Source organism: Perissodus microlepis, chromosome 16, assembly GCF_051167445.1.
Source record: "Perissodus microlepis isolate ML-2025 ecotype Zambia chromosome 16, ASM5116744v1, whole genome shotgun sequence".
Taxonomy (NCBI): domain Eukaryota; kingdom Metazoa; phylum Chordata; class Actinopteri; order Cichliformes; family Cichlidae; genus Perissodus; species Perissodus microlepis.
Window position 1 is genome coordinate 25,108,427 of NC_140476.1, and position 26,227 is coordinate 25,134,653.

At 40.9% G+C, this 26,227-nt stretch overlaps 1 protein-coding gene and 1 pseudogene across 1 annotated transcript in view; both read left to right on the forward strand.

Annotated features, from left to right (window-relative positions):
- Positions 1 to 3,181: 3,181 nt before the first annotated feature.
- Positions 3,182 to 5,715, forward strand: LOC146371013 (E3 SUMO-protein ligase KIAA1586-like; annotated as a pseudogene).
- Positions 5,716 to 6,161: 446 nt separating this feature from the next.
- Positions 6,162 to 26,227, forward strand: part of itgb5 (integrin, beta 5) — a 45,174-nt gene continuing 25,108 nt past the window's right edge. Inside the window, exons 1-11 of the mRNA XM_084954563.1 lie at positions 6,162 to 6,778; positions 7,525 to 7,610; positions 7,766 to 7,973; positions 8,088 to 8,337; positions 8,989 to 9,157; positions 11,399 to 11,560; positions 12,364 to 12,459; positions 12,551 to 12,640; positions 16,017 to 16,151; positions 23,581 to 23,755; positions 25,302 to 25,556. Coding sequence (XP_084810689.1) covers positions 6,700 to 6,778; positions 7,525 to 7,610; positions 7,766 to 7,973; positions 8,088 to 8,337; positions 8,989 to 9,157; positions 11,399 to 11,560; positions 12,364 to 12,459; positions 12,551 to 12,640; positions 16,017 to 16,151; positions 23,581 to 23,755; positions 25,302 to 25,556 — 1,705 coding nt within the window. The 5' untranslated portion in view covers positions 6,162 to 6,699. The remainder of the gene's footprint in view (positions 6,779 to 7,524; positions 7,611 to 7,765; positions 7,974 to 8,087; positions 8,338 to 8,988; positions 9,158 to 11,398; positions 11,561 to 12,363; positions 12,460 to 12,550; positions 12,641 to 16,016; positions 16,152 to 23,580; positions 23,756 to 25,301; positions 25,557 to 26,227) is intronic.

Here is a 26,227-nt window from a genome sequence, read left to right on the forward strand (position 1 = left end):
GTGGTGACAGTGTAAAGACAGCCTGTACTTCTGATTTTCAGACAAATTTTGGGATCAATTTTAACATTGGACTCTATGGAATAGTGATGGGATTTCCGGCTCTTTTTAGAGAACTGGCTCTTTCGGCTCGGCTCACTAAAAAGAGCCGGCTCTTTCGACTCCAAACCGGCTCTTCAGGTTGTTTTGTTGCTTTAATTAATTTATTATTAACAACAATATAAAATTATGCACAAAAGGAATTACTAATGTGAAAAAAGTGGTTTTATTTATATATGTTTATATATAAATATATGCTGTGGCCCCAAGAGACAAAACACATACAAACTCCAAAAAGCACGTACAAACTCCAAAACACATTTCTAGCATTAACTGAACTTCCAAAACAGAGCTACCTAGATCACTTAAATTACACAATTGAAAGCATATGTGTATTGTTTGTGTATTTATACACAAGCACTCATATATATTCCAATAATTTAAAGAAAAAATGTTCATTTACCTGTTACTACCACACACCAAATCCAGTCGTTGGTACTTGCTGGCTTGTGTAGCCACTAAGTAACAAAAGCTCAACACTGCCCCTAGCATCCTGGAGCACTTCTGTTGTCTTTTGTACATGCTATGGAATTTTTACGTGTTTTGGAGTTTGTACGTGCTTCAGGGTTCGTAACTGTTTTGAAGTTTGTACGTGCTTTGTCTCTGGCGGCCACCGTAAATATACTTTTATTTATTCACTCCACATAAAATGTAATAAATAAATCATATAATACAAAAACCAACTATTCACATTTCAACTTTTAACTATTTAAATTTTCATCTTTTTTCCTTTTAAGCAAATTTAAAGTGAAACAACACAAAACACTGCAAACCACAACACAATTAAATATAAATTAAAATATGAAAACAAAAAGAAGATGCACATTCTCTGTCATATGGGCCTGCATGAATAAACTTTCTGAATCCTTTATCATCCGCAACTGAAAATAGTTGTGGATGATTACTATACCTTTCTAATGTGACATTGTTGTCCCTGGCTCTCTTTCTCTCTCTCCCTCCTGCTCTGTTCCTGTGCTACTGCGAGTGTAACTACCGCCCCTCCCCCCCTTCCCAGCGCAAAGCACAAGGCTCGCATGCGGAGTGAAGCGGAAAAAAAGTGCGATTGAGAGAAAGAAAAAAAAACAAAAAAACAAAAAAAACCCATGGCTCCCAATAAGGAGCAGGCTTGCGTCGTTCACTTGCGACCGACACATCACTAGAAAGAGAGAGACAGCAAGTTTTGAGATGTGAGAGATTTGTGACGTTTAGCGTATAGCTAGTGCACTGTGTTGTCTTGTGTAGTCATTGTTTTTTTGTTTTGTGTAGCAGTGAGGGCACTAATGAATGTCACAAAGGCAGATTGCAATGTAAACGCTGTCTCCAGGTGGAAAACCAGAAGAGTGATACACCTCCTGTTGTCAGGCCTGCAGGGTTTATCCCTGTGGTGGTCTCTTCTGTATTGTGTTTTTATTGGCACAAATAATTTGTGGGACATCTTATTGTGACACCTGATTGTTATAGTTATAGTAGTATTTTTCAATTGTTGTACAAAATTTTAAAAAAACAACAACAACAACAAAAAAAAACAAAAACACGAGATGCGTTGGCTGAATTACTAGATAAATAGTTGCATATAACTTTGTTTACAAAATGTATGCATAACTTTTCAAAAATTACTATTTATATTTCCATTTCAAGTTCTGAAAGTAATTTACTAAATATGTCTGTGGGTTTCACAGTAAAAAAAAAAATACTACTAGGATTTCATGTTTTTTGTGTGATTTCAGATCAGTTGTGTTAATACAGAATGTCAATGAAAAAATTACTGTAGATTCAGACACGTGAGGTTGTGCTGAAAAGAATGATACCAAGCAAGGCAAGGTAAAAAAAAATCTAATCAAATAAAACAATTTGAAGGTGAAATACAAATGTAAAATCAAAAGTAGTCAAAAATGGCCAATTATATTTTGCACCTCAGAGTCCAAAATATAATCCCAACAAATCGTGAAAAATAAGGTTTTCATTTTTGTTCATGACAGTGTAAATTTGTGTGAATTCAAGCATGTACCAATCTGATTTTTTCTAACAAAAAAGTGAAACTTAAGTTAGACCTGTGTTTGTAAATCAACTGCCCCATGTTGGGTTGCTTTCTGGATTTTATACTTATTGGTAGGGCAGGGCAATATGGCCAAAAATATTTATCATGATATATATTTGAAAATGTGCGATAACGATATAATTGACGGGAGACAAAATACTTTACAACTCCACAACTTTATTAGTGGAAAAAAAAAAACCCATCAATGTATTTTCACTTAAACAAGCTGCTGTTTTTTATGTGTATTAAAGTTATATAAAAATGTAACAGTGCAAATGCAAATTCCTTGCTGACAGTTTGGAATTTCCAGTGGAAATTGGCCGACATATCCTGAGCATAACCATGTATAATATCCACAGAACTTAAAAAGAGGTTATACACACACAATGCGGTAGTATTATGTTGAAGCACAGTACATATCACTCCGCGAGGCTCCTGACTACAGTAGCTGTAATTAGGGATGGGTATCGTTTAGGTTTTATCCGATACCGGTGCCAAACCGGTACTTTTGAAACGGTGCTCAAACACGAACAACATTAAGCTACTCACGCAGAGAAGAACGGCTGCTGCTGCCATCATCATCCGTCATAATTTCTGCTACACTGGCAGGGCTAGGTGCCAGGACTCTCCTCTTCGGGTTTTTGGGGGATGTTGCTAACTCCGGGTCCGATAACAGGCACCACACCCGCAGTAGATGTGCACGGTGTGCCATGATGGCACCGGATACCGGTACCATCATGGCACCGGATACCGGTACCCATCCCTAGCTGTAATGCTCCGACAATCCATCAAGCGGTGCAGCTTCATAGCTTAGCAAAGTCATACTAAAACATTTTTTGACAGATTTTTGAGCGCCGTGTACCACATAAAATCAGTTTGGTAATAACAACGGCCCGCTTGCATGCGCTACCAAAAAATGTGCTTTGGTGTGTATCTGACGGACGAAAGCCAAACCAGTTCCACACCACTGAAGTTGCACCATTTTTACAAACCAATTCTGGTTCATCTGTTTCATACGATGAGTCGCTGCCATGGTTTTTCAGCCATATGCGTATGAAAACAAAGGAACTGCGCATGCGCATTTTACCCATATTCTATTGCGATATTTTATTTTCTTATCATTGCCTAAGGCAGTGGTTCCCAAACTTTTTTTGCCAGCCCCCCCCCCTCCCTTTGTTTTACAAGAAAAATGGTGCCCCCCCGCGCACATGCACGGGCAAACACGTCCTTTAACCACACACAGTGCTTTAAGTGGGCCGGTACGCGCCGGTACTCAGTACCGCCACTTCTAAATATAGCTCTTGAGAAGCGCCGGTACTCAGTACCGCCACTTCTAAATATAGCTCTTGAGAGTACCGCCACCTCTCCATGCGCCCAGAACGTGCTTTTAGCGTACCGGTACTCTCATTTGCACATCTGTTATAATCGTTTGGCTGCGCTGCCGCTTTTCAGAGCGCCCTTCACAAGCACGCTTCCTAATTCGTCCCACCGAGAGCAGAGACTACATTACCCATACACCAATGTGTTTTACAAGTGAAAAGCGCATGCGTCGCTTTTGCCGTTGTCATGTCAACAACTCAACGTGGTCCGGAGAGGGTGTGTAAAACGCGCAAACAGCTGCTCGGTTAAAATACAAAAACAATGAACACTTAATATGCTCTCCTGGCTTCAGACTCTGAGTAGTAAAAGAACAAGGTCAGAATCAGAGGACTCGCTGGCTGACACCCCACCAAGCCAGAATGATATCGCTGCAGGTCAGACGCAAGCTAATGAAAGCTGCACTAGTGCCGCAGCCGCGGACGACGGCACTTTTTGCGACGACGAGGACGAGAATGACACCATTTCTACCGATGACAACAGCCGCGTTAGCGAGCATGAGTGGCCAGAATGTTGGTCCCAAGCACAAGTCCGGTATTTCTCCACAAATTACAAGTGGCTGATCAGCAGAAATCAAAAGTTGGGTTGTAGTGTGTGTAGTCAAGTTTGTGCTCGCGTGGACATGCAGCAAGGGCAGAGAGTGTCGCAGGAGTGGAGTGGGTGCTTAATCTCGTCTTTTGGAAGGGACAAGGCTGCACAACAAAACTCACTACGAAAGAAAATAAAAGAGCACAGAGACTCAATTTATCACAAGAAAGCAGTTGAAATAAAAGAGAAGGCAACACAAAATACAATGCAAAAACACATTGAAGATATGAGAAAGGCTGACTACGCTTCAACTTGCAATGTGTTTAGAACAGCTTATAAGATTGGCAAGCATGGGCGTCCCTTTACAGACATGCCAATAGATGTCCAGTTGCAAGTCTTAAATGGTGTCAAGATGGGCAGAGTTTTGCACTCTAATAACTCATGTGCAAATATACTGGATCACATTGCAGCTGAAATGAAAAAGAAGGTAGTCAATGACATAGTGATGAATGAAAGAAAATTGTGTGTGCTCATTGATGAATCCACTACAATAAGTGGAAAGTCTGTGCTTGTCGTGTGCCTGCGGTCAGCTATTTCCAGTGAAAATCCAGACACAATATTTTTTGAACTGATTGAGCTGCAGGGGACCACAGCAAAGGACATCACTGAAGCACTGTTAGGATGTCTTCATAATAATGGCTTTGACCCTCACTACCTACAGGAACATTTGTTGGCATTTGCTTGTGATGGAGCCTCAGTGATGCTTGGGAGGAAAGCAGGAGTTGCTGCGCAGCTTTGTTCCAAATTCCCTTACCTGTTTGTCTGGCATTGTTCCAATCACAGACTGGAACTGGCAGTTTGTGATGTTTTGAAGGAGGTAGGAGGAATCAACCACTTTAAAATATTCTTAGATCAGCTTTACTCCCTCTACCATGCATCACCAAAAAACCAAAGGGAGTTAACCGAGAGTGCTCACAATGTTGGACAACGTCTCCTTGTGATAGGCCGTGTTTTATCAGTGCGTTGGGTTGCTTCAAGTGAGAGAACAGTGAAAGCAGTATGGGAGAACTACCAAGCTCTGCAGGTACACTTTACAAGTGCTGCTGCTGATAGCAGCAGTGACTCAAGAGAGAGCAAAATACAAATTAGTTTATAATTTATTTTATGTACATTTTGTTAAAAAAAATTTCAATACCTTTTTGCACATTTTATTTATGTTCAGTAGCTCTTTCTAGCTCAAGCAAATCCACAAACTAATAAAATGATTTATTATTTTGTATAAGGTTGTCTGTTGACTGTTGTATATAAAACCCATTCAATATAGTTGTTGTTACCTCAGGAGAGGCGGAAAAAAAATAGAGTCCCGGCACCTCTTTTGGGCCACTTAAAGCACTGACCACACACACCCATATTTTGCTCCATTGCGGTTTATTTCACACCTCAAACATTTAGTAAACAATTAACTACATACAAGTAATCTGCAATAAATTACAGGTAGTAAGAAAATAAACTACTAACTCTTTTACGCTACGTCCACACCTACACGGGTATTTTTGAAAACGCAGCTGTTTCTATGTGTTTGGACCTTTTGTCCACATGTAAACGGCGTTTCGAATCACCGAAAACGGAGATTTTTTAAAACTCCTTTTTTGCGTTAACGTGTGGACCAGGAATACAGAGTTGGTCACTCAACGTCAAAGGTATGTGCCATGTCACGCTGTGCGCCACGTTATTGTTTACATGAGATGAATTGCAGAATGGCAGATATTCAGATTAACAGTATTTTGTCTCTATCTGCAGGTTTACACACGCAGTTAATGTCCCTCTATTTAGAAAGGCAGAGGCGTCACGGTGTAATTATTTTACGTGTAGTTGTTTTTTTCCTGTGTAATGATATTCAACATTGCTATCGATACATTTTTCAAAAATGCCTCTCTGTGCAAAAAGGGTTTAAAAACATAAACAATTGTGGGATGCTGTTTGTCCGTGATTGTTTCCGCAGTGTTTCCTTGTCCATGCCTCCTATCTGGGGCTTTCTGTGCATTCACCGCTAGATGTCCCCACGTGGTCGACATAATGTGGTGCCGACAACTCCAAAAGGCAGTGAACGAGTTAAAGCAATCCCTGGCAGGGAGTGGGCGGAGATTCCAGCTGGAAGCAAACCGAGAAAGCAACGCTCAAATCTGGAAAGGAAAATCACAGTTGAGCGCAGTTTTTGTTCATCTAATTTGGGACGGGATTTTTTCCTCTTTTAGCGATCTTTGGGTGGATTTGAAACGAGAGGTGCTATGAAGCAGAAGTGTGAGAGCAGTTGTCAGCTGAGGGTAGAGTAGACGTGGAAGGCTGCAGAGGCGTCAGACACCGAAGCCCGAGTTAAGAGAGCAGATCAACAGGACGGTGCAGAGCGCTGACTCTCACACTTGAAGACAATGGAACTGCTGTCCCTCACCTCACACGGATCATTCACTGTGATGAGCCCCAAACCCGCGTGTCTGTGGATGTGAAATGGTCTAAACACGCCACACTGTTTTGATTTGCACGGATCAGCTGGACTTATTCTGGTGAGCGCGCTGATGGGAGAGTAACACGGTGCCATCGGTTCCTGAAGAGATACGAAGCCGGTGTTTCCCTAAGCCTTTAAAAACACCCACAGGGACACCATGTGGAGCCTCGGGACGTGGATGTTGCAGGCGGCTCTGTGCTGCGTGCTTCTGCAAACAGTGCTGCCCAGTGCCAGAGGTAGGACGCAGGACTGTCTTCTTCTAAGCACAAATCACTGCCTGTTTTTGCAGCGGCCGTTGGGTTGTGTTTGGATCACACACGCGGAGCTGGAGCTCCCCGAAAAAACACTGCGAAGCCTCTGACAGTGATAAACGAAAGGACTACAGGCCCTAGGATAGATAAGGATTATTTTTAACTGTGAATCATGCAAAGCTACTGTGGAAATAAGATTGGAGCAAGATAAGATTTTTTGTTATTTATTCCCCATTCAGTGCCAAGGAAATCAACCTTATGTCACGCTTACCTTTAAATGGCCACACAGTCAGTCAGACAAATGTTTGAAACTATTGATAAATGTAATTAAGAGCTCACCAAGGCCATGATCACTCCAACTGACGTTCAGCTGCTAAATCAGAGCCTCCATGATTTCATATGAACAAGCAGCATGTTAAGAATATTGGCTGAGATTTTCATATCATTATTATTATTATTATTATTATTATTTTTTTTTTTACATCCCCAAAAATCAATGTTTGCATCAGCCTCCAAATTCTGTACTCAGAGTTATTCTAATAAATATGGAAAAGATGGAAATGAGCATCACAGGTCCTGTTTAACCTTTGACCAAATATGGGCTGCATTATTATTAGGTTTTTTTTAACCTTAGGGTCTGTTTCCTTAGTCATTAATTTGAAATAGAAGTGCAACCGTGATAGGGATGAAAGTAGAAATCTAACCTCTGCTCTGTTCCCGTCCCCCCTCAGGTCTCAACATGTGCATGAGTGGCAGTGCTACTTCCTGTGAAGAATGCCTCCTGATTCACCCCAGTTGCGCCTGGTGCGCACAAGAGGTATGGCTTAGTTGATCGATTATTTTCATCATGTACATTTACTAGGTCCAATGAAGTGTGGGATGCATTCAGCACTTTTCACTTCTTCTTTTTTCGACCTTTTGGAAGCAGTATGAGTAATCAGGAATCTGAGATTTGTTGCTTTCTATATGCAGGATTTTGGAAGGGGGCGCAGTCTGACATCACGGTGTGACTTTAGTCAAAACCTGTTGAAGAGAGGCTGTGACGAACACTTCATTGAATACCCAACCAGCAGCATCAACGTCCTGCAGAACATACCCCTAAGTTCAAAAGGGTCTGGGTCAACCCAGTATGATGTGGTCCAGATTATGCCACAGAAGATCTCTCTCAGCCTGCGACCCGGTAAGAATCATAAACATTTCATATTTAGGAGACGGGATAACCTTGGAACATTAAAAAAAAGTAATAAAAGCATCTCTTATAAATAATGCAAAGCTGACTGATTTTTTCATGCAGGAGACCAGACGTGGTTCAGCCTGCAGGTGCGGCAGGTGGAGGACTACCCGGTGGATCTCTACTACCTGATGGACCTCTCTCTTTCAATGAAAGATGATCTGGACACCATTCGCAACCTGGGCACTAAGCTAGCCCACGAGATGGGCAAGCTCACCAGCAATTTCAGGCTAGGCTTTGGCTCATTTGTGGACAAAAACATGTCCCCGTTCTCCTACATGGCACCAAAGTACCAGGAGAACCCATGCAATGGGTAGGTGGTGGCAAAAGGAATCGAGCTCAATAGCTGTAGGTGAAAGAGATTTACTCTGTGGCCACACTCTGTTTTTGCACCTTTCTGAATCGTGTACTCTGCATCTGTTTTCTTAATATTTAGAAGGCAGATGGAATAATGTAGTTCTTAAAAATGGCCCTAGTACTCCCACGGTCCCCTGGGGCTGGTGATGCAGGCAAACTGAAAGGGAGCAGAAGTGAAAGAGTAGAGAAAGCTGTGGTACACAATGTTTGCCCTGGAGGTGCGGCTAACTCTGTGCGCATCACCTCCCATTTAGGTTATGGCCTGGGCTGTGTGTGTGTGCCATGTTTAGATATTTTTGTGAGTGTGTGTGTGTGTTTGTGCATCAGTCACAAAACAATAAGGCACTTTAGGGAAAAACTAAAGCGATTCCTGCTAAAAGATCTCCCTTCTTTCATAGCTATCCCATTCACTACATTAGAAAGAGTCTACAAGTACTGTATATGAAGTGAATCATAAGATACGCCATATTTAACATTTAAGCTTCTTTTCAACACAAACAAACCGTCAGAGCCAGGATTTATGCCTTTAAAGACACTTATTGTGTTTTTTAATTTCCAAAAATGTAAATAAAATCTTAACATGCAGTGTGTCTGTCACCCTGCACAGGTACAAGCTGTTTCCCAACTGTGTCCCCAGCTTCGGTTTCCGCCACATCCTCTCGCTGACTGACAAAGTGGACCGTTTTAACGAGGAGGTGCAGAAGCAGATGGTATCTCGCAATAGAGACGCACCGGAGGGCGGCTTTGACGCCATCCTTCAGGCTGCTGTTTGTAAGGTGATGATCTTTTTTCTTGTAGATGTTTCCATTCGCCCACCCCTTCTGTTCATTTATGACTTCATACTTTTATTATTGGACTAGCTTACACGTAAGCTTTCCTTTACATGCAGTTAAATGTTTTGCTTGTATTCATTTGGCTTATGGTGTAAACTGTATGCAATAACCTGAAGGAAGAGAGGATTATTATTATTATTATTATTATTATTATTATTATCATTATTATTATTATTATTATTATTATTGAGCAGTATTAGGAGATGTATCCAGGACTTCATAATTTCTTTTGTACATGTGCTCAGAGGTTGTTCTATGTTTGTAGAATATGAAATAATTAATGAACCCCACATGTGTGAACTGTTTACGCTAAGATTGCATGTGTACTGTTTGTGAATGGGGCCCTTTTTTAGTAGCAAAATCCAACCATGTCTTTGTTCTGTGTGGAGCTGATGTACCTGGAGAGAGCCCACACAGGCATGGGGAGAACATGCCTGTGTGGGCTCTCTCCGCACAGAGAAGTCTCTGAGCGTGGCCGGGAGTCGGCCCTGATATTAGTGAACTCAGTTTCTGTTTTTTACTGTAGCTAGTCTTGCAATTGTTGACTTTGGCAGTGAAAGAAACACATGTAGGCTATGCACTTGTGAGTTAGCATAAACATCAAATTGTTTGTATTCTGAGGGGAAGAAAAAGTTGTCCTTCACACATTAGTCCACAGGCGTTTAGATGCTACTGAGAGTCAGGGAGGTCAAATGTTGCGGAGTTGCACTACAACCAGCTCAGTGTTCAATACATAGAAAAAAGTTTCATAAAGTATGTTTGAGTAGTCTTCTATTGCACCCTTTGAAGATTTATTTGTTCACAGTTGGTAACAGGTCTGAGGGACAGCTCCTGTGAGAGCAGCCCCTGTGACAGGCATCCTGCCTATTTGCTTGTTAATTAAAAACATTGGGGTGGAGATGACAGGAAGTACAGTCTGGTGCAGCTGGTTAAACATGAGGATGAGTACCTTGCGGGCCCAGTCATATCCCCGTGTTCCTCTTCCAGTTTAATTACTTCTAAAGGAGGACCATGACTCCTTCCAGTTGGCTCCTGTGTTGTAATTTACTTAATTTGCACCGTTTTAGGCCACCAGTGGTCATTTATCAGTCTCACTCACTGAGGCAGTTTTTTATTTAGGTTTTATTCACAAGCAGCATAAATGCTTCCTCTTCTACAGTACATCCACAATAACAGGAAAGGCCACCCATCACACACCTAGATGTAGATATTAGTCTTATGACACAGCTGTGGTTCATCTTCAGAGAGGCCTCTGATAGGTGCATCCACGGTTCTATTGTGCACTGCACAGGGCAAAAAAATGCCGAGCCCTCTTTTCTCATTGGCTGAAAAGCTGTTTTCACGCATCAGTCAGCACTCTGTCAGCGTTCTCGGTGCCCCCGCCTGTTGTTTCCTGTTGATAAAAGCAGAGAAAAGTCTGGCTTGTTGTACAGTAGTGGACTTGGGAGCACATGAGCTGTGTATCATTGCTAAGCTTTACCAGTCTATCAAAGAGTCAGCATCATGTGATTCAGACGTGGGTCACTTGTTCTTCGTGACAATGGAGTTGGAAGATGCGGAGTGAAAACTGACATCCAGCTCAAAACTCCTCTGACGTTTTTCTAATTTCTCTGCACCAACACTTAAATAAGAATCACTGAAGCATAAAAAGGCATCTAACTCAAGGGATGTAGGCCCTTTTCAGCTGTAGCTCAGAGGCATAATGGCCATATTATGGCTGCAATTGGCAGCTTGGTATATCTCGGCATGTTTTGCAATGTGTCCTTTTAAAAAAAAAAAAAAAAAAAAAAAAGCAAAAGAAGCTGACTGAAGGTCAAAACAATCTAGAGCAAATGAGCACTATCTGAAAATCATGTTTTTAAGAAATAGGAAAAACACTGTCTGCTGAAGCCTCCTCAGGGCTGTGTAGTCTCAAAAAGCAGTTATTATTAAGTAGGAAAATGGCCACAAAAGCTAAAACCATGTTGTACCTCTCTGTAAAGATGTACATTTTAACGTGGGGGTCTGTGGGGATCATTGGACTCAGTCCCATTAGAGGAACGGCACTTTTCAACATTTCTGGGTTGGTTTCTTTTTCAGCCTTGGAAGCTGCTGCTTGGTTCTAATGATGTTGGCGATTAGGATGCTGGTATTTGTTTTTTGTAGCTAGAATTAGCTCCATTAACTTACTCCTCCCATTTACAGGAAAAAATAGGCTGGAGGAAAGAGGCCCTTCACCTGCTGGTGTTCGCCACAGACGATGTACCTCACCTCGCTCTGGACGGCAGGCTCGGTGGTCTTGTCCATCCCCACGATGGACAGTGTCACCTCAATGACAACAACGAGTACAGCGCTTCCACAAAGATGGTAAGAAGACTGAAAATGAAAAGTAGTATTCAGGGTTCAGGAATTTTCTGTATTGTGGTTCATATTGCTGGTGTTCAGTAAACGTCAGGTGCTTTTCACTGCAAAGCCCACCCGTGAACAGATGCTGGAATTTGCAGCATTTGGTCACTGAAAGGCAAAAAAAATATGACATGATGAACATCCTGCATACTTTCAAGGCTTTTAGGATAGTTTGCTTCCCTTTTCATGGCCTTCTGTCTCCACCCAGCTTTTAGCCACACTACATTACTAGATTTGAGTACTACTTTTTTTTCTAACTAATTCAGTAAATAAGTAATTCACTAAGTTCTCAGTTAAGCAGGTAATCACAATGAAATGCTTATTAATGACAAGAGCCCGTGAATGGTCCAAATACACAAACACACCTGGAAGCTTTTACAGGAGCATGTAGAGATGTGTGGTGTTGTTGTTTTTTTTTGTTTGTTGGATTTTTAAGCATCCTTGTTCAAATAACAGCTAATGAAGAGCAGTATTGGTATGAGATGCATTATCTTTCTGACATCAGTGGATTCGTTTCTTATATTCGGTAAAACTGCACAAAGACAGGCTTTCAGACACAAGTTCATTAAGGATTTCTGTAGATGCCAGAAGACTAATGATGTAAACATGGATCAAAATCATGTGAAAGGCACTCGCTTCCATTTAAAGTGGAAATCGTTTATTTGTAGCTCTGGTTTATTGACCCCTTAAGACTTTTTGATGCTGTTTCATGGTGAACTATACTCTGTACCTTGCACACTCCAAATCCTTCTCTCTTATTCCAGGACTATCCTTCTCTGGCTCTTCTCGGGGAGAAACTGGCAGAAAACAACATCTTCCTCAACTTTGCTGTGACAAAAAGGCTGTACATGATCTACAAGGTACTCTGAATTTTTGTCTATACAAGCTAAAGATCACACATTCTAACAGTATTTAAAATCTTAAACCATCAGTTTTTTTTTTTCCCCAAAGAATTTTACTGCACTCATCCCAGGGACCACAGTAGAAATCCTTGATCAGGATTCCAAGAATGTCATCCAGCTGATTATCGCAGCCTACAATGTGAGTAATGCAAATCTGTGCAGCTGAGCATCTGCTTTCCCGCTGGTGGGAGTGAGAGAGTCAAATAATGACATAAAGGGTTTTGCTTTTGGTGGGGAGCAGTGATACATTCATGTTTTTAACAGCTGATTTTTGACACATGCATTTTCACAGGGATCCAAAATCTTAATAAAGGTAGAACGCATTACCTGACCGATTCCCGAAAAAATGTTTAAAAAATGATTATATTAGATAAATGATGTAAATTACAGTGTAAACCCTCAAAGGTCGACAGAACAGCAAAATAATAAAAGTGTACCGTAGTAAATTTACCAACTAGTTCAAACTGGTCAAAAATCATTAAGTAAGTAACTTAAAATGGGATAAAATGCCACAGAAGCTCCAAATATTTCCGTACGTACAGTTGAAGAATACAACAATTTACCCTACTTTGTAAATTTAATTAATTTTACATTAGGGTTTACAGTGTACTTATGAAGCAGAAATGCCAAACACCCTCTTGTCTCAGCTTCCTGAATGCGGAGGTTCAATAGAAGTTGAGTTTCAAACTGTTTGTCAGACAAAACAGACTCACTGAATCAGAGCAGACTCAAACTGAGAGGTCGGGACTAAACCCAGCTCTGCTACACAAGCTTAAGAGCAGTGTTGGACAAGTTACCTGAAAAAAGTAATTACTTACTAATTACTGATTATTTCTCCCAAAAATCAATCCTGTTACTTTACTGATTACTTACTAACAGTAACTAATTACTTTCAAAAGTAATTAGTTACTTTATTACTTAATTTTTAAAAACATGATACACAACCAGATTATGAAATAAAACAATAGACCTTTCAGTCTCTTTTTAAACATTGTTTTATGAGTTTTAATCTTTTAACTTTATGCACATTTCGCAAGCAAGAATTAAATTATATGCAACAATCTCTGACTTGAAGAAATATGTTTAACATTTAAACCTATTTTCTGCTGATTCCAACTTATAAAATAAAATCATGTTTTGTGTTTACACTCACTCTTTCAAATAGATTCAAGAAAAATACAACAAAAAATAAATAAAATCAAAGATTCAGCAGCACTAAGTCCTGTGGCTGTTAAATCTATTTTCACCTGTTTAGCAGGAGTGGGGTGGGTGGAGGTTTGCCCGGTGCCTCAGCGGTCATGTCAGTGGGAGGATCCGGGGGTTTCTCTGTGAATGTCACATTCCCATGGCAGCGTGCTCGGTGCTCGCTCAGATTTGAAGTTTAATTTTTTGCTGTAGAAAGAAGTGTTCTCGCCACACAGAGTGTACAGCGGACGCTAATGTTTTGTAGGGAATCAAACTCAAAGTAATGTAAGTACCGTAGTTTTCGGGTCATAAGCCGCTACTTTTTTCCCACACTGTGAACACGTGCGACTAATGCATAATCTTTTTCTTGCGGCCAAAAACATTTTGCCTGGTAACAGTAGACCAATAAAATTGATAAGTAGTATATATACGGTATATATTTTTACCGGTTCTTAAGAGACGTTGTAATGTTGTTTGTGCACTGTTCCGTAAAAAAAACATAAAAATCCTCACGTGTAATGTTTCTGTGTAAATATCTCATATTACAAGTGAAACGAGTACGGCTTAAAATCCGGTGCGGCCTGTACAAGTACAAAATTGATTTTCTTTCTAAAATTAGAGCATGCGGCTTTTAATCAGGTGTGCTCTGTAGTCCGGGATTTACGGTACTTCCATGCTTTAAACGCTGCATGGTCGTACTCTCTCCCGCACTCCATGTTATCCATTGTTGATCTGCACACATCTGTTACCATGGACATCACACGCACTTGCGTCATTGTCATTAGACACTCTCACGAACAAAATCACGGTTTAGTAACGCAGTGTGTTTTGGAAAAGTAACAGTAATCCAATTACTTTTTTGCAATAGTAATCCCTTACTTTACTCGTTACTTGAAAAAAGTAGTTGGATGATCCTTTGCTGCCCATCTCTGCTTATATGTTTAATACTTTCCTCTAGTCTTTGAATTATTTTTTGTGAATTACGTGACAGTTCAGTCTCCCCTGTCCTCTAATGAAAGTTAGTCAGCCTTAGATCTACATCAAGTGTCGAGTAAGCAGCGACCTCTGAAGCAGACGAGTGAAACAAACCTAAATTGCAGAAAGTTGTAGTTCCTTTAGCAGCCACTCGAGGCAGTCTCAAAAACCAAGACAGTTTCCATAGACTCCCATTTTAAATTGGCCCAGTTTACAACATTACAAGGCATGCTAACAGTGTGGTAAAATAAATCATTTTGTTCTCTTCAGTCGCAGGTAGAGTTATCTTAATGCAGGCTTCTCAGAATTGTTCTAATTCATGGGCCAAATTTGATCTGACCAGTAAAAAGAAAACCACACAAAAAACCAAAATAAGATTCATATAACATCATTCTATTACTTAGTTTAAACTTAGTTTGGCTGACGTACAAATCTGGATAAAAACTGCTTTGGGGAGCTGTGATGGCAGCGAGGGCTACACTGATACAGAAATGCACATCGTGCTTCCCCCGTGGCCTTTTTATTTAAAGCCAACCATGTCTCGCTCCTAAACTGGAGCCACAGCCATCTGATTGCTTCTTAGTAAACAAACAGCTTTCTGAAACCAGGAAACTGCACCTCATGCTGGGAAGCTTTCCCTAAATATTTTTATGTGTGGGGGAGACAGATTTTTCTTTTCTCTTGGCTGAGTCAGTGCATTCTGAGTGGCAGAAAGTTGTGTCAAATGCACACTTGACATGCTCAGTGTGTAGAAGCAATGCTGAATGAAGCGCTTTTAACTCGGGGCCTGTTAACATTCCAGCTGCCACGTTATATCCACCTCTGAGGTTTGATCGATGGACGGGCTTTTCCAAGCGCCGTGAGGTTCCTCCTCAGGTCTGACTGAGGGACAAAGCTGCTTCATGCTGTGATTGTGTTAAGGGTGATGAAAGTGCAAGTGTGCGAGAAAGAGAGAAAGCGAAGGGTCGAATGAAGTCATGCTTATCCATGTGCACCAAAGAACTCTCCTGATTTGTTCCTGGCACTTTTGCATTGCAGCGCTGAATGAACAACTGCAAACTGAGCGTGCACATGTTCCGCAGAGGCAGCTGTGGTATTTCTTGTCCCCACACAAGCCACCTGCATCCACGCACAGCACTTGAGGTTGTGGTGAGATTGGCTATAAAACAGTGTCTAACCAGAGAAATGCTTTCCTCCTGTTTCACTCGGTTTTCCACTTAGATGCTCAACTATTGTTAAAAGTGCAAAAAGTCCTGCTGTTGATGGCTTATTTTACTTGACCTTAAAAGTTTCTGTTTTAAACCCTGGGTTTATTACCACATATGACTGAACTCTCCTGGCTGTGTTCTCCTTAGAACATCCGTTCTAAAGTAGAACTGTCAGTATGGGACCACCCAGAGGACCTCAGCCTTTCCTTCACTGCCACCTGTCAGGATGGAAACCCACTGCCAGGCCTCAGGAAGTGTGCTGACCTGAAGATAGGAGACACTGTGAGTTCTTCTCCACGCTTACCTCATGTTATAAATGTTTCATGTGTCTTGCTGGCCCAGAAAACGTCTGAGTGCTCGCTCACACGTTTTTATTCTCTTGGATTATGAAATTCAATCTGTGGTTTTAAGAGTTTAAAGAGAGAAGCGATTGCTTTTTCTCCATTGGATGCCTGTTTTTGAAGATTTTCCAATGTGTAGATGTTACTTGGGCAGAGCTGCACAGTTACAACAATAACGCAAATCATTCAGACATTTCAAGTCTTTTTATTTTTTCCATCTATGGGAACCAAAAAAACTGCAAAGCCCTTAGTCTTATTTTGAAGGTGAAGTTGCAGATAAGTGTTTCACCACTTGCTTGCTGTTGTGTCGGCCCTTCACAATTCAGCTGGGTCTTTAGATCAGTGTACATACTGAGTGGTGCTCTGAATATAGTGGATTGTCAAACACATGAAGGTTTTGATTTAGATCTCTGAGCTGCTTTTGCCATATGTGAATTCGTTTTTGTTTGTTTGTTTGTTTTTTTAAAGCATCTCTGCTGCTGTTGGGCGTAAACATCTAGAAGTCACGGTCACATGATTGGGTGTACATATCATGGCACACCTAATCTATATCTTTCAGTCTAGGCACAGGCACAAACTCACAACTCACATCCTGTTTTCATTTTTGTTTTATTCTGGAAGTTCAGTCGGGAAGTGCCGATTACTATCTCAGCTGGGAAAGTGATGTTTACAGCACCAAAATTACTTAAAAGCAAATGATAAAAGTAGGGAGGAGGAGAGTTTAAACAGCGATGTTATTGACATTGATTGTGCATATCATATGGCAAATGAACTTTAACCTCCTAGGACCTGGCGTCAGCATATGTGGACATCACATTTTGGGTTGTCTAGACTACAATACAAAATTTTGCTCTACAAGGGCCTGATATCTCTTACGAGGACATTATACTGCCACTGTTCTATTGAAATTTTAAACAAATGTCCTCATATGTAGATATCAGACCCTTGTAGAGCAAAATCAGGTAAAAAGATAATTCGTTTTTACATTCATCTGGTCCCAGTCAGACAAAATAGCAAAGAGAAATTTAAAATGCATGCCATGAAAGAGTTCGGGTCTTGGGAGGTTAATATCGTCCACATGAAAAAACTGCAAGAATATCCATATTTGTGCACAAACATATGATCCCTAATCTGTGGAGCTTGTAGCAAAAGGGAGGATAGATGGAAACAGTGTTTGAGAATGTAAGACATTGCACAAAAAATAATGATTTTCAAAGTATTTATTTAAAGTTGCTGGTGTCAGAGTATTATAGAGAGAGACACATCAGTCAGTCCTGAACTGAAATCAATGGGAGAGTTCAGCAACGGCAAAGATGGAGGTTCAAGAGGGGGAAAAAGCTTGCAAAACATATTTTAGGGTCAAAGTTACTAAACTTTATATTTCTTATTTTTTTTTGTTTTGTTTAGTTTTGACTGGTATTTATCTGCATGGACAGGTAAATGGACTGATTCTTATACAGCACGCCACATTCACACAAGCACTATCTTCTATGCTTTTCTTTTCTTTTTTCGAAGTGCTTTCTAACTAACCCATTCACACACTCTCATACTCCAATGGATGCAAGGATATTTGGCATGCAGACTAGGGGGAGCCAGGGATTGAACCACCAGCCTTCCGATCAGTAGATGACCTGCTCTTGCTCCTGAGCTACAGCATGTAGTTAACTGTCCCGAGCCACTTAAAATGACTGAGTACTGTTGTTTTTGTTGAAAGTAGGTCATAGCCCAACTTAAGATTTTCCAAAATAAAATCGACAAACCGCAAACAACTACATAAAAATGCCATCTATGAAAGTATACTTCTTTTCAGCACACTTCAGCTTAATGTGACACAGTTCACGAAGTTAAACACAACCTAAAAAAAGTCCCTGACTGCTTCTGCCAGGGATCGAATTATGTGCAGCAACATGCAGCTCTGATGGAATGGAAAACATTCATTTTGGTTCATGTATTGGAAAAGGTCACTGCTGGCAAATTTGTTTGTTTGTTTGTTTGTTTGTTGAAGTATATCATTTCCAGTGTGTGGTATAGTATCTAGGAGGCTGTCTAGGATCGTGTGCATGTTTTGGTTCTTAATGGTTTTTGGTACTCAGCCTGAAACAAAATAGTGGATGTTATGTTAAGGTTTCAAGTGCCAGTATTGTATTTTTATGTTTTTTGTCAATTAAAAAATCTAATTCTTTTCAAAATAGAGGACCCAGTCACCCTAAAATCATCATATTTAATACTTGATGGGTCATACTTGCACTGAGTTCCTGCCTGAATGCGTTCAGCCAGAGGCAGCATCAGCACACTCTTTGCGTCCTACCTGGTAGTTCCTTCTCAGGTTCCACTGCAGACGTCTTAACACCTACAGCCTCTGCCTTTAGTTTAAACTTCAGCAGGTGCACTGCAGTTCAGTTAGTGAGATCAGGTGATTGTTGAAGGTTACTTGCTGAAATGATAATAAATCTGAGTACACAGCAATGCCAAGTTATGGCAAACGTATTCTATTCTGGCCAAAGTGATATTAATAATTCCTGTCAACACCTAAGCAAACAAGAAAACGCACAGTGGGACCCTCTTGGGGTGACTTCCTGTGAGTTGGAATTGAGACTGGATTCAGTTCACAGTGGATATAGCTGTGGGAAACACATTATGGTTCATCCCCGTCTCTATCCTGTGTTCAGACCAACAGTAGTACTGCAACAAAAACCCAGCTCATCAGTCTCTTACTCAAACTGGACTTTCTGGATTTTCTTCTAGTACCTGCTGCAGCATGCCCTGTAGCTGGTACTAGACTGAAAGGTTTGTTAAGATTGAGAAGTTTTATTTTCAGTCTTAACTCATCTTAAAGGTGCAATCAGCAATTTTAAGATTATTTAATATAAAAAGAAGATATATTATATTGATAAATATACAAAGAATAGAGTGTAATTAAATCTTCCAACAAACTCATGCATACTCATAAATCAATACCTTTGAGCACTGGTTTGTGGAAACTGCAAACAGTTTCCCTATATTTTTATATTATTATATATATTTAAATGCAGTGGCAGGGAAGGTTTTTATATAGAGCTTTTATATTCGAGCGCTCAGTGCCCTCAAACATGCTCATATAGTCCCAACAATGTCATGATTACCTGCAGATTAAACATGCAACTGTTGGTTTCTGGACAGCTGACAAGAACCAGCTGGTTATAAGTTTACATTAAGCTTGCTAATGTTAGGCTCAAGGGTCCTAAAAATCATACTTTCCCTCAGTTAAACAGTTTGATTACGTTCTCACGTCGCACCAAGTATCAGAGTACAATGTTAGATCCACTTCAAGCTGCTACCCTTCATCTCCTTTCACTGCAAAAGGACAAAAGACATGAGCAGGCCCGGCTTGAAATTCCAGTAATTTATTGCTATATTTTTTGCATTTTTTAGCTGGTGTATGTTTAACCTTTATAGTCTATGAGAGGTTGTCTCTTATGTTAAGCACTTTGGTATACCGCTGGTTTTTAAATGTGCTCTATAAATAAAGATTGTTGTTGTTGAGCAGTCCTACTGGGTTAGCTGAAACTTAGCTATCTGGTTATGCCAACCTCAATACCTCATTGTGTTAGTCCACGAACCAGTTTGTGACATTATAGTATTTACATCCATCTTTTATTCCGAGTTAACCAAGGTGAGTTTTTTGTATGTTTGGTGACAACATACAGAGTAATTTTAATGCACTTACACTTTAACATTTGGTGTTACTTATGTGTTTTTCACAGCCTTGCCTTTAGCAGTTGGGGGTCTTTTCAGGTGACAGGTGGTTACAGTACATCTTAATTGTTTTGAGTTTTGCACTGGGCTCTTCGTGGCAGTCACTTTGTATTCTGTACAGGCCTCAATTGAGATCTGAATCTTTTGAAAATGTTAGCGAGGGGTAGTTTGATACATGCGTCACACAGCGAGACTTCAGCAGGGTAGAATGCTTCTCTGAAAACCCCCTGTGCTCTTCTCTTGGCCACTTTATTTTCCTGGGAAGGTTTTGGGATGGGAATGAGCAGAGGAGCAGTTTAGGGTTATTGTGTCAGGGGGGAAAAAAAACTCAAAACAGTGAATGTAAGGGAGCTCTTGGGTGATGGGGCTTGCTCATGTCTTTTGTCCTTTGCAGTGAAAGGAGATGAAGGGTAGCAGCTTATTCTGCTTGGGGCTACGTTTCCCAGTCTTTACTGAGGGAATGGGCCATTCCAGTGCCCAGGTGTCAGTCACTGGGACCCTGTGAGTCTGTGACGGAGCTTGTCGTCGCATCTCAATGACTTTGCACAAAAGTAGGCATGAGGAGGCCTGTGAAACTGCACAGCATGAAAGAGCGAAGTTGGCAGCAGGAGAAATGCTAGCTGGAGTATAGTTAAAGGAGCATGGTTTTCACTGTTTCATTCACACAACTGCAGGACTGAAAGGGCTCATGCATATGAATGAAAGTTTGTGCTAACATACCACGGGTTCTTTAAAGATTTATTTCCAAATGAGGCAGAAGCATTTGAACCTGGTTATGTGTGGTTTTGTTTGACCATAACCACTGTTCTTATCCCACTTAACTGAATTCAGGCAGTCATAAGAATTCCATCATCAAAACAGAGCTATCCACAGCAACGCTGTTGCGTTTTTCTGCCAGGAAGAAATTCTTGGTGAAACTGTTGGATACAATTTTGTCACTTCCCCATTCTGACTCCCTGCATCTCTCCTTGAATTAGATTAAACGATCAATTACATAGTTTTCTCAGTGAGCTCGGTCTTTCTGCACCCATCTCTCCTAAAGTGCCCTACTGCGACTTCCTCTCACATTTTTGCCCATTTCCATTTCAGCTTCATAGTTCTCCTAACAAGCCACATGACTGGGTGAACTGGCCTCCTCGCGACTCACATTTACAGTAAATTTAATTGTGTTCCTCATTAACTTGTTAATGTTAGAGTAGAGGGGCTTTTTGGGCAACATGTGATGTATTCTCTTCCTGTATGCTGGACTAATGTGACAAGCGTTCCTCTGGTGCCATTCCCCAATGGTACTGCGTCATATCGTCTTTTTTATCAAGCATCATAAACAAGTGAAGGAACACACAGAACTGGCTATGTAGCTATCTGTAGCAGATGTCACTAATGTCATTTTTTCGTTCAACATCATGATACTACCAAAACTAACGTTTGCCAACTCTGGACAGAATCTAGTTTGCGGCCTCTAATATGAAGAGCTGTTTTCACTTGTTTCTTTCTACACTAATTATTTGCTCGCTAAAACGCAACATAATAATCATTAAATAGATTATTCCATTAAACACACGCATATGAATGTGTGTTTTGTCAAGAAGTGTACATTTAAAAAAAAAAACAAAAAAAAACAAAACTGTATGGATATCACATACTGGATTATGGCTGCTAATGCAAGCAGAAACCTTCCGGGTTATAAATTAAGCCAAACTGGAAATGCTATAAATTGTAGTTGAACTGATGGCCACTTTGAGGCTGCCTCTGAAAGCGAGTAAATTTCTACTTTCTCCCCCCAAAACATTGGTGGCCTCTGTAAATGGTTTATGCCTTCATAACAACTCTATGAAGAGTCTATGTTTTGTTTTTTCATCACATCCATTTGGAATTTGTTGATGTTTAAAGCTTTAGGCCACTTTGATTGACAGGTGTTTTGTTAATCAAGTTAGCTCCCACCTTTTCACCTGGAGTCACTGAACTTGACCTCTTTATTGTGTTTGTGGTGTTGGAACTTCTGGAGCTACATGAGGTGGGTGTAGCTCAAGTGGTAGAACTACTAGTCAGAAGGTTGGTGGCTCGATCCTCGTCTGCTCCAGGCTGCATGCCAGATGTCCTTGGGCAAGATGCTAACCCAAAGATGAGCTTGTAGCAGATTATACAGACGAGATGAGATACTTTACATTGATTGCAAGTTTACATAGCCCGGGACTGCTTGATTTGTGGTTGCTAAAGATGGTTGTACCCCCCCAAGCCTCATCCCTTCACACCAAAACAACACCAACAACCACCACCACCATGTCTCAGTTTCTCTAGCACATATGCAACAGGATAGGTCTGGATCAGGTTGTGACTATGCTGAAACTGCAGCAGACTGAAGGCTAGGCATATTTAAAAAAAAAAAAAAAAAGAAAAAAGAAAAAAAAAAAGGCAGATCAAATCAAAAATCAAACTCGTTCTTATAGAAGCTTATAGAGAGGTGGAAAAATATATTTTTTTCCTCAGGATGAGATGATCCAACTTATTGAGTCATGATACTAATATCATGATACAGATTTGTCCCTTTTGAGGAAGAGGAATCATTCTTTCGAGGCAACATCAAGCGTGACATCATCTCACTTGACCACAGTTTGCTCAAAGCTGCTGCAAGCAAACAGCACTTGCTGGTGTAGCACGCGTTGAATGCCTCCCAAAGTCTCCCAACCGCTTTGCTCCCCCCATGCCTGACAGAGCAAAGGATTGGTGCATTTCTCTTTGTGCGAGACATCAAATTTTCAGGTGCTTCTAGTTAGAGCTTTGAAGCAGAAAATGTTGCATCCCCTCTGGTCAGTTTTCATCTTAAAAACAAAATAGTTAAGAATTTCCAACCCTCTTCTCTCTTTGCCAGCTGCGTGCACTTCAGACTCACTAATCTCTTAGCCTATCAGTGTAAAAGTCAGCAGGGTGTGTTTATCTGATATGGATGTGAACACCTGCCAATTACTGTTGAACTCTGGCTGTTTAACCTCATAACTTTGTTTTTATTTCTGCTCCACAGAACTCAAGGACAGAGCCAAACCATTAGAACACGTATCACTGTCCACTTTGTGCTTCTCTTTCTGAGACTCTGTCATACACTTGTACAGTCTCTGGATCATTTAAGTCCAAAAAAACTCTTGTCAACAGCACAATTTTAATCGCAGAGAAAATTGAACTTTACACTGAGCAGACTGTCAGGAGAGTGCCAGAAAAACAGACTTATGTTTGATGATAAAGGCATGCCTGGGGTTTGGTTTCTCTTGTCAAGACTTCCTTCCTCAGAGCAATCAAATGGGTGTAGATCTCCTGTCCCAGTTTCTGTGCAACTCAGCTATGTAAATTCGTCTCTGGAGTGAAACAAGCCCACTGATGTAAATGTGACACCACGGGGTCATGTGCTGGCTGGCTGGCAACTGACTGTGTTTGATGCAGGGTGGGTTCAGGTCATTTGGGAATAAGGAAACAAAAGCTGAGCAGAGATATCAGAGATAAATAAGGCCTCATGAGGCTGCTACTGTTTTAAAAAAGCACATTTGACCATTTGAACCTGACATGAACTTCCAGCGAGTGAACAGGAGGTCAGTTTGTCAGTATTGGTATCTTTCCTTTCTGAGAACATCACTCTGTTTTTTAAGGTCTCGTTCAACGTCAGTGTGGAGGCGAGGAGCTGTCCTCCCCGTGGGACTGACCGCAGATTCACAATCAAGCCGGTGGGCTTTAAAGACCGCCTGGAAGTGGCCGTGGATTACGAGTGTGACTGCGGCTGCAGCCGGAATGCACAAAACAATAGCATCATCTGCAGCTCCATAGGTATAACTTTAACAATTCATATTTATTTACTACTTTTAAATCTTCATTTATAAACCCAAACAGCTGATCATGTAAGAGTTTTCATGTTTTTTTGTTTTTTTTCCAAACTTCCAAGAAGAATAACTGCTTATCTTTTGTTCCCCTTCCTCCACTTGGAAATTTGACTGATAGCGTTGTTTACTGTAAACTAAAGTGTACAGTATGTACAACATGTACAACATATTCGTGCTGCAGGAAACTAAAGCTTGAAGGAACATGTGGGAATCAGTCCAAAATGACATGACCCCTTTTTACATTCAGTCCTGCCTTTTCTTTAGTTAGATTAAAAAACACGAAATGCAGAGAAACCACTGCTGCGCTGCTTTCTGAAACACTGTTAGGAGATTAAAGCCATTCATCCAAATGGCTCTCAAACTTTATCTGGCATACATCTTACAGAACTGCCTGCTCCAACCCATATAATCTGCAGAATAACACAAAAAATAGGTGAGAAGGTGAGAAATGTTCAACATTTCAATCACAAGCATGAGGCAAATAAAGTTTATTTGAATGTGCTAACTTCTTTCATTAGCCAATCAAACTGTGCTATGAAAATCCAGAGAATGAAGCAGTTTTTTGAAAAGCTTGTTATTAATTTTAAAAACAATTATTACGGTCCCCATTAGATGCAGCAATTCTTCCTGAAGTCTCAAATCTTTACAACTGAAGGTGAGTTGATGATTTTGGAGAACACAGTTACAGTGGCTAGCTTGGCCAAACCAGATTTGGCTAGCCTGGGTTATACACATTGTGAGTTGTCATTAGCATGTTTGGGAGTAACTGGTTATTGTTATGACAGTTACACCAGTAAAGATGGTCCCAGATGTCAGGCATGTTTACCGTCAGGTGTTAAAACACAGGGACCAGTTGGTTGTTTCTGATATATTGTTTGCTTTATGCTAATGCCTATAAGCTAACAAAGAACATCAATGGAAATCCAAGCGAACATTCAAATGTGACAAAATAATTCCTCAGTATAACTTAAAAGTCGACCCTTTAAGCTCATTTCCAGCTCCATATTTTTAGTAGCTTTGCATTCACTAATATAAGTAATACCTAAGATATCTTGTTCTGTTCATTCTTTTTCTGAAACAAGCTGTTTTAGCTTTTAAACTTTCCTTTAATTTTAACCTTTCTCTGATTAGCAGTAGCTCCTCGCACACAGTGCATTTCAACAGCAGGTCGGTGGCGCTTCTGCTCTCACAGCCAAAGCCGTGTGCCTGAGATGACCATGGGGTACACCATTAAAAACTTCTGCTCTCACTGACCTTATACAGAGCAAGAGTAGAAAAGAACTTGGAGTCTCAGTGTGTGGAGCCGTCTTAGCTTTTGGTTGTACATATGCTGACCTCATTATTTGACTTTGACTATGTTTAATATGAGCAGTCATGACTGTAACTGTGTGTGTGTGTGTGTGTGTGTGTGTGTGTGTGTGTGTGTGTGTGTGTGTGTGTGTGTGTAACAGAAATGAAGGAAAAGTGAAGTTAAAGAAACCTTTTCCTTGCAGGTACTTATAACTGTGGGACTTGCCAATGTGAGCCCGGCTACCTGGGTGCCCGCTGTGAATGCCAGGAGGGTGAGACAAGCAACATGTTTCTCAGCGCCTGCCGGGAATCCGAGGGCAAACAGATCTGCAGTGGACGAGGCGAGTGCAGCTGCAACCAGTGCCTGTGCTATGAATCAGAGTTCGGAAAGATCTACGGCAGCTTCTGCGAGTGCGACGACTTCTCCTGTGCTCGACACAAAGGCATCCTCTGCTCAGGTAGGAAGACCTCCGACATATTCCTTCGAGGATCGTGCTTGCAGGGTGATGTTAGGGTAATTCTTGTATGTGATTCTGTGGAGTTTCTGTACTTGTCATGAAGGAGTAGTTTGAGCTAAAGCTGGCGAGAGACCACACCTCAGAGGGCACTGAACAGGAACACATCAAGACTCTTTAGATCTGCGATGCTTGTTGTGGGTTGGGTAATCCACATTAACAATAGTGAGTCACATCCCATGCCTGCTCTGGGTGTGTCTTGGTGGTTTGACCTTGTCCTGACTGCATTGAAACCAACCCAGCTTTTCTGGGTAAACTCAAACAGTCACCTGCAGAGCTGCTCTCTTTGCTCACCAAACTAGATCAAAGGAGCAGCTGCAAAAGTAATGGGTCTAATGTTCATCTCCTGTTTTCTTTGCCGTCTGCCTCTGGGGGCATGTCTGTTGAAAAGATTCAGTACATGTTTGCTGTTGGTGTGGAAAAAGGAAACCAATGCGTGCAACAAAACAGCAGTTCCTGTAGTAGCCACATGAAGGAAACCAAGTCAACTACCGTAGACTACTTTGTTAAAATGCCCAACTTGGGCCACCATTATTGACGTGAGTGAACCTGGACCTCTCTCATTGATTTCCAGTGTTGGTGCCTTTTGGAGCATTTTTAATGTAATTATCTGG